General features: G+C 34.7%; 1 protein-coding gene across 1 annotated transcript in view; it reads right to left on the bottom strand.

The window, feature by feature from the left end:
* SLC7A11 (solute carrier family 7 member 11) overlaps positions 321-9,450 on the bottom strand; it is an 82,507-nt gene continuing 73,377 nt past the window's right edge. The window contains exon 12 of the mRNA XM_021101587.1: positions 321-7,852. Coding sequence (XP_020957246.1) covers positions 7,788-7,852 — 65 coding nt within the window. The 3' untranslated portion in view covers positions 321-7,787. The remainder of the gene's footprint in view (positions 7,853-9,450) is intronic.

Here is a 9,450-nt window from a genome sequence, read left to right as displayed (position 1 = left end):
GTGAAGGCTGAATCTGAGACAGACAAAAGTTAAGACTTTGGCTAAAGGGCAGACAGACAGTAAGAAGAGTAAACTGACTGGTGAAAATAGAAAAGTTGCTAGATATCTCAGAGCAGAGGACAGATGGATGTGGGCCATGAGGAAGAAGAATGTCTTCAGTGTTTGATGAATCTGCCACCACTTTCAGTTTTCAGTACAGGAAATTGTTATTAAGTGGGATGCTCTAAAATATTCAGAGAATCATCACAGATAAAACCAATCATTAAAACCAAAGCCTTCAAATTAATGGAATGTACACTACTAAAGCAAAGCAAAACACATTTTTTTAAAAACCGCAATGACTTTTATTAAACTATCAAATTTTTATTCAATTTCCACTTAAAATATTTTCTATTAAAATAAGTAAAAAATATATAGATACAAAGGTTGAAGCAACTAGAAGCATGACAGATATACGTCTACATAAATATAATTGAAATTAAATTTAATGCAACATGGAGTGACATCACATTGCACCCAAGTTTATTCCACACAAAAACACATGCATCAAGAGTTTCCATCTGATGAAAGCACCCTTTATTTCATAGTATCTTACCACTTACATAAATAGCCCATAAACACCATCTGGCAGTGTGATTGCTGTACCAGAACTCTCCCCAGAGGGAAATCATTAAGCTGTAGAAAAATCCATTTTATTTCACATATCACATGCTGGTATAGGCATCAGTGCCAGAGAACCCTAAGAAACACAGCACAATCCACAAATGAAAGTCCCTTTGCGCCATTTATATGTTCATAGTTAAATATCATAGCACTTTTAATATGACTGGAATGTAGACTCAGAAAAGGAATTTTGCTCTTTTAGAATGTATCCATCTAAGACATTGTGTAAAATTTGCTTACAATATGCACAATCCCCTTTATCAAGTTTCCTTATCACAAGGCTAAGAGGAAGAAACCCGCCACAGACGAGGTCCATTCAGGGTGTCAAAGCACCCCCTCCCTCAGCTGGACATCTTGTTCTTGTATTTCAGAGCACCAGGCCAAACCAACCTCTCTCCCACCCCTCAATTAGCAGACTAGTCCAATATCATGGCGAACACATTCCATATCTAAATTAAGGGATAGAGCTGGTCCGTAAACTACAATTCCACACAGTACAACAGCTGCCAGCAAAGCCCTCCTGAGTAACCAGACTACTTTGCCACTGGACTAACTTGATCCATTGGTGCCAATTACTGATGCTTGCCATAGACTATGAACAGCATTTAAATACATTCACATACAGTACCAAATAACGTCAATATACACATACCAATACATGGAGATTTTTCTACTCCTTGATAGGTAAAAATGAAATATTGTTACCAGGCCAAATTTTAACACAAAGTTACTAAACCCATGTTTATTAAGTCAATGTAGATATACATACAGTAAAACAACATAAAAGATTCAATCATGAGATGAATTCTGAGTCAATAACTAAAAACCATCTCTACCAGTGCATCACTACCATCTAATCTGCTCTATGATAGGTAAAAACCAAGCTCTATGAAAACCAGAGTCAAGTCTTTGTCAGAAAACTAGGACAAATTAAGTTCTTGAAGCGTTCAGTACAAGAGGCCATCTGTCCTGCCTCTTTCTGACTTGTACTTATAAAACTGCCGGTAGTCAACATTCCACATCAGTGAAACAATTCTATATGTTTGTTCACCAGTTTGGCTAAAGAGAAGACACTGTGTTACATGGTAATAACAATTAAAAAAAAAAAAAGTACATCTGATACTTAGGTTTGCAAAGTTCCCAAAATATTGAGAGGTACCACTGAAAATTCATTAATTATTGTGCTACAATCCATCTACAAAAAGATAGAAATTTGGGGCAAATTCCTGTGTTCACAATAAGCACAGGTAAAGTGGTATGCCACTCTCCAAACATGGATAATGTCCAAAGGTGAACACTGTTTTCAAAACACAAGTATCAATAGTTAAGTTCTAGATTTATAGCAGTAGTAATAACATCCCCAAAGGAAAACCATTACGCAGAAAACTTCAAAAAGAGGACCAAAATAATCCCAAACTACTTACAACCTTGGAGGGTTCTTGTGGTTTGCATGATAACCACAACTATATATATTTTTTGCTTACAGAACACTTAAAAGTGCTATATGGTAGTGTTTGAAATAATTAATATACACAGTAGTTTAATGTACATCATTTCTATTGTTATAAGCCTACATTCATCTGAAACAATCTGTTCTATTTCCAAAGTATTTTTACTTTATATTACATTAGTTAGTAAGTGGAAATTTGGAATGAAGGAGAAATGCTAGAGGAAAAATTCATTCAGAAATCCTTTAAAATAAGATTGTCCCAGAGTTTCCATCATAGCTCAGTGGTTAAGGAACCTGAACAGCATCCATAAGGATGCGGGTTTGATCCCTGGCCTTGCTCAGTGGATTAAGGATCCCATGTTGCATGGCTGTGGTGTAGGCTGGTGGCTATAGCTCCAATTCGACCCCTAGCCTGGGAACCTCCATATGCCGCAAGTGCAGTGGGAAAAAGACAAAAATATATACGTATACATATGGTCCCATCCTAGAACCAGAAAACCACATTGCATTGCCTCCTGCTGTGCCAAAAATGTGCTTCCGAGCATGCACAGAATATTAATCAGTAGGAATACATGGGGTCTAACTTCACAATCCTCATTTAAGTGGACTTAATCCAAAACCAAACCACTTTCACAGCTGGAACATCTAAAGGCCTAATCTGTTTTCCCACAAGATGCTGTGTGAAAATATCTTTTTGCACAAAGTACTCAAAATATAGCCACTGCTGCGAAAGAGATAACTGTGCACTAGTCTTTTTTTTTTTTTTTTTCTCTCTCTCTCTTTCTCTCTAGCTTTCCACATGGCCTTGAGAGGCTTCAACAAGAGGTAATAAGGACTCAGGAAGCAAGTCTTTCGAGAAATTAATTCACTTGAAAGCCATGCTTTAAAAAATGAAATCAGTAGTATATACGTTGAGGGAAAAAAATGTATACTCACTTTCAAACAGTGCACCCATCTGTATGGCTCCTAGATACCTAATGCTCCACAGTTTCTTAAGAGAATTGTTAACAAACTGTGAAGACAGTTACTGATACTAAAAATGTACCCTTGATCCAAGCAGCCAAAATACACACATGTAACAGGTAACTATTTGGATACCGTAACCATCCTCCAGTGATATTTTAAAGCCAATGATAACAGAGAGAATGGGGTAGGGATTTCCAAGAAAGTAATTTCACACTAAGAATATTAGGTAAAGTGTATAAAGTTAAATTGACTCACTCCTATCTTGAAAACATCACATCAAAAAATAAAAAAAAAGGGGGGAATCACTGATTCATTCAAAGAAAACAGAGAAATGGTTCAAAAAGATCAAGTTACTATTTCGTTGATATGGGCGGGAATAACAATATCCCACAACACACAGAAATTGGTGAACTTTCTCTGAGACCATGATGTATATATACTTTGAGAATTTTTATCAGACCTAAAAATAGACCAAGCATTTACTTTCAAGACTCCAATTAATTTGAAAAAAAGGAAAGATTATCTCCCCCAATTGGCTATTAAAATATCTTTTTAAAGAACAGTACTAATAATATCTAGAGTTTGCACTTTTAGTTTATAGATAGAGAAATTAAAAATACTGTTTATGGAAAAATTAACTTAAAATACATACATAGGTAATAATTCTTTTACCTACACATAAATAATGTAAACAGAAGCTGTCAAGATGACTCATTATCTAGTCTAGTTTACATCCTTAGGAGTTTATTCTCAGTTACACAATTCCATGCTTTAATTCTTGACTTTATATGGTTAGGAAAGTAAATGTAACTCTATAAACATTACCAGCACCAACATACGGTACATTATGTAGGGAGAAATGAAGTAAGGTGTTATTTAAGTAAAATAAAATTTCTTGACTCATCTGCATTCAAACCCAAATCTATATTTCTTTCCAAACTAAGAAAAAGAGCTACCTTTAAAATCCCATTTATTGTTTTCCTGTCATTCAGAACTGACACATGAAATATGTCCTACGTGAAACTCTCTCCTTATATATCACATGAAATAGTAAGAGAAATCCACTTGTAGTTATACATAGATATTTCAATTAACTCACAACTTTATTACTAAAAAATATATCCTACTAATACCTCATGCTTATTTCTAGTAGAAAAAGTACTGGGAGTACTTTGATTTTTCTCACAGGGAAAGATGCAGATTTTGTAGAGCCTGAAGTATATATAATTTTACTAATCTTCTTCAAGAAAATTTTTAATACAAAATTCCCAATTCAAAATTAAGTATAGGACCTTGGAAGGGGCATGTCTAAGTGAGAGGCACTGAAGCTTACATTTCATTAGCATCTCAGGATATCCACCTGTGTACAGCAGATGATTTTTAATATTTCATTGACTATATTGTATAAAAAATTAGACCAAAATATTAACTCCAGCCACATGTTAGCTTTCATTTTCTGTGACTCTGACCTCTAGTTTCTATCTTTTCATAACCTATACCTCTATGATAAGAAATCAAGTGTAGGTTAAAGATGCTCCCTTTCTCAGCTGAAGACTGACTCAGTTCAACACAGAATTCTACTGAGTTAGGTAATTATACTCTTGTTAACCACCTGTTTATAGATCAAATAACAATGGGGGAAACAATTTGACCAGACACATAAGACAATCTGGAAAGTTGTTTTAACTTACATATCTTAGTGTTAGAGAAATGGCCATGAATTGCTAATGTAACCTAATAATCTGTCCTAATTTTATGCCAGCAGAAGCAGGGAGATACGGTACAAGCACATGCACGCTTGTGTGTGTGTGTACACACGTCTCATGTTTATGGTCTGTACTGAAGCCAGCCAACTTTCCTAGGACACATCTTTAATCTCCGAAAGACAAGAACAGGGTCTACTTCCAGCTGACCAAGTCACAATTTATAACAGTTTTCTTCAACTGAACAAAGGAAACTAATTTAATATTTTTAAAAGGGGGTCAAAATGTTTACTGAAATATTCATAAGTGTGGAAGGAGAATCATTCTATTTTTAAAATCAAATTGTTTTAGCTTTGGAAGTCTTTACCAGATCTGCTTAATTTATAACTAAATACTTGAGAATTTATGTACAAAAAAAGCAGAATATCTGAAAACAGTGTATTAGTTATCTTAAAGTACATTGGCCACTTTTACTTTTTGTGTTCTAATGAACTCAGAAAATGTATTTCAGCATTTGAATATGCACACTGGTAAAAATATATCACATAATATTTTGATATAAAATATGTATGAGAAAAAAATTGTTCTAAATATATGAGAAAATTACTTAGTATAAAAATACACATATATATAAAAGTGCAGGAGAGTGTTCAAACTATAATCTGCTTGGCGTAATACCATTTCAAATAAATTCTATGAATATTGATTTGATGTTTACAGAAGCCCCTATCTTGTCATGATGTATCCTAAGAGTAAGTAGAGATACAACTTAATCCTCATCACTTTAAAAAAAAAAGTTACTGACTGACTGTCCATCTGGTTAAAATGTTATTACAGTGGTGTTAGAAATTAACAATGCAAAAATCATTTTTAAAAGTGATAAAAAATGAGTATGTTATCTAGTTAGCTTGTATAATGATATATTTAAAGAGAAATTAGAACCAGACCTAAGGAAATAAATGAGGAGACCTATTTGCCACTTTTGATATAAACCTCAGGAATAATCAAGAACTATACAAATGTCTCTGTGAGACTAACTTTTTTTTAAAATTTCAGAACAAAAAAGTCCAGAAGAGTTTTCTGATTTAGATTATAAGAGCCTTGACTATAAAAAAATAGAATATAAAGGAACTCTATTTTTACCTCTAGCAACAATTTAGTGGGGAGAGATATAGGCAAATGAATATAAAAAGCATGGACTACAGATCAAATTTTGAAAACTGTATGAAAACCTATGATAAGGGAAAAAGGATGGAATTTTTATGAATTTACTTAAAGACCCAAACACTGAATTTGGCTGAAAAAAATTTCAATCTTGGATATATTAAATTGAAACTTAATTAAATGAAATTAATTGAATATAATTTTGAAATTGAAATTAATGAATTGGAAATTAATGAATTGGAATTGCCTCAAATTAGCATCATTCCACTTTGATCAATTGTCTGTGAACTCTATGTCTGCTCTTAATGATTTTAATCAGTGTAATTCTTCCAAATTTTATTCTTTTTAAATGGATAAAAATTAAATGATGAAAAATACTCTGGCCATGGCTGTTTAATCCAAGGTATATGTAAATAATAGTTAAAATTATTATATTATTATTTGAAAGTTCCACAAGAGTTTCTAAACCTAGTAAAATAAAACCTGTCTGAATATACACATTTCATGCACAGTTTCTCCTTCTTTCAGTGAATTTGTTATCAGTTATCTCTTTTACAAGTTGAATGATAATTGAGATGAGAAAGTTACTGACAAAGCCTGGACACATAAATGGAAAAATTCTTAGAAACATTAGTTTCAAAACTTATTTAACAGTGACATTTCTTCCCTTATTTTTATGTAAATATATCTTTTCTTAATTGATATGGATATTTTTATCCATAGAGATATTTTAATAGAATATAAAGTATACAAAGAAATGTACAAACTGTCAAAAATCATCACTATATAAAAATGGCTATGAAATTTAAAAGTTGTTTAGAATCACTAATATTGCATAGAGAACCATAGAACTGATCATAATATTTTGGGCATTTTCTTTCCTAGTGATTTCTGTCTATATTGTTACTGCAACTTGATGATTTAAAATGTACATATTTAGATATATCCATCAAAGGGCAAGTTATTAGTGAAACAAGTGATTGGGCTTGAGGATTTATTACCATATTGATTGTTACCTTGCTCTAAGAAAGGTGTTACATCCTTTCTTGATCAAATAGACCATCATGAAAACAAAATGGCACATATCCACAGCTCTTCCTGATATGGAGTGAAAAAAATCCTAACATAATACATTCTCAAGAATTTTTTTTACTTAAAAATAACTCCTAGATTTGCCTCAAAAACAATATCCCCTAGAAGCTCTTCTTTAATGAATTCATTAAAATTAGGCATACCTCCTCTGTTCTTTGTTCAAAATGCTCTGTATATAATCCATTAAAATGAGTAATATCTAAGTTGATATTTGTGGGAAGCAATGCAATGCCAATGTAAAACAAATTTCTTTCTTTCTGCTGTCCATAATGATGACATATGCTTTTTATCAAAAGAGTAGAAAACACTTTTCAAAGTACAGTTACCTACAGTATATAAAAACTGTTTTTACAAAACCCATATGTACAGAAAACATCTCAGTCTTCAATTTGAAGGTTCTTAGCCATCTATATGTTACAGAGAACATAACCAGTTTAGTTACCACTAAAGTAACTGTCAATTCTGTAGTCTTTTTCCCTAACAGGTAGGTATCAGAGATTCAATGCTCACGCGAACTGTATCATTGTTTATCAGCTTTCTATAACTACAATGAGTTGTAACTAAATTTCTTAGAAACATGTTTGAAAAATCTAAAAGATAAACATAACTGATTCCTTTAGTCCATTTCCAAAGTTGCAGTCCTCTGGATTTTCATAAAATGGTGTGAAGATCCATTTTTTTTTATTTTAGCCCTTTGGGAAGAAACAAGGCCAAGGATAGATTGCCAAGATTTCAAATGTATTAACTCATTATTTATGACAATCTTCTTCTGGTACAACTTCCAGTATTATTTGTAATGTTCTGGTTATTCTGTCTACAAAGAAATAAAGAAGAGAAATTAAAAATGCACAGGAAATCAGAAATGCATAAAAAACAGCAAATGTGAATTATTTGGGATTGAGACTGAAAACATACAACCACATATTTCATTGAGCTCTTTCAAGAATTGTTTCATGAGAATCTTATCATGCTCAATTAATTTATTTGTCACTACTATAACTTCCCATGATGGCTTCTCAGCAAGAATGTAGTAATATTTTGTGTTCAAATAAGGACTTTTATTCATGAATCAGGAGGCTGAAAATATTTTGAGACAATAGGACTAAGATATAAATGTTCAAAAAATACACTTCATATTCAGTCTAAAATTGGCTTGTTGTTTTTGTGCCTACAAGAATACATCCAATTGCTCAGCAAAATCAGAAGAACCAGAGTATAATTTCCAGTATCAAACTTGTAGTGTATTATTGAGCAAAGCATCTTATCTCCCAGGGTCTCATTTGCTTCATCTGTAGAATGATGGATTTGGGAGTGACACTGGTAAGATGGAGGGCTGGGAGGTCCCAAAGCTTGTCCTTCCACCAAAACAAACCAAAAACCAAGAAAAATAAATAGCTACAAAGGAAGAGAAAACCTCAGGGAAAACTCAAGACAACAAAGAAGCCACAACAAAAACCCAGCAGGGCTCAAAAATCAAGGAGGGCACATAGAAAAGTATAGGAAGCATTCTGCCCACATGGCGTCACCCCCCAGTTAAGAGCTGTGGAGCACCAGGAAGAATCCTCTGGGGAAAGCTCACCACCACATGAGGAGAAAGAGAGCAGAAGGACCTTATAAGCCTCACCACTGTGGGTTTTTGCAGCTCTTGGTAGAGAATCTCTAAGTCTTCAATGAAGCTGACCCCAGCTGGTGGGATGCCTATTGTAACCTTTGCCTCCCATATCTCCTCCCAGAGGTTAGAGCTGTTGCTGAGTTGAGACCTGCCCTCAGGGGGCCTGGCTGTTGCTTTGCCCCCCTCTCATGGATTGAGTACACAGCACATCTTCATATATGAGAACAGACCTCCAACTACACTTTGCCCACCTCAGCCATGGATTGGAGCTTTGTTCCACCATTAATAAGGTGACCTCTCCAGCCACCCTGGAGGCAGGGTCCCAAGCCATGGGCTTTGGTTGCCATTATTGAGGCTGCTGTTGCTCTTCCCAGGTCAGGACTCTTATCTGTCACTGCTGAGGTGAGCTTTTACTGCCCCAAGCCTTGCCTCCAAGGTTCCAGGTCCTGACTCTGACTTATGGCATTGCCACTACCTTGAACCCCAACCCATGGGGCAAGGCTCAAACCCACCATTGCTGGGACTGGGCTGTTTCTACCTTGAGCTTCACCCTATCCCAGATTAAGGCTCTGAACCATCATTGCCAGGGGTATTACTGCTGCTCTGAGCTCTGCTCCTCAGGTTTGAGGCCTAGTCTGATCCATCGTGGCTGGGACCAAGCTACCACTGCCATGAAGCTCACCTAGTGGCCTTGCTGCTCCTACACTATGGCAAGTTTCCTGAGTCCTAACACATAGCTTTAACAGACAATTACTGGAGTTGTGCTATAGCTATCCTGTGAATGCTCCTGAGGTCCAGAG

This window comes from Sus scrofa, chromosome 8 (assembly GCF_000003025.6).
Source record: "Sus scrofa isolate TJ Tabasco breed Duroc chromosome 8, Sscrofa11.1, whole genome shotgun sequence".
Classification (NCBI taxonomy): domain Eukaryota; kingdom Metazoa; phylum Chordata; class Mammalia; order Artiodactyla; family Suidae; genus Sus; species Sus scrofa.
The sequence above is the reverse complement of the archived record's forward strand: the minus strand, read 5'-3'. Positions and strand labels throughout refer to the sequence as shown.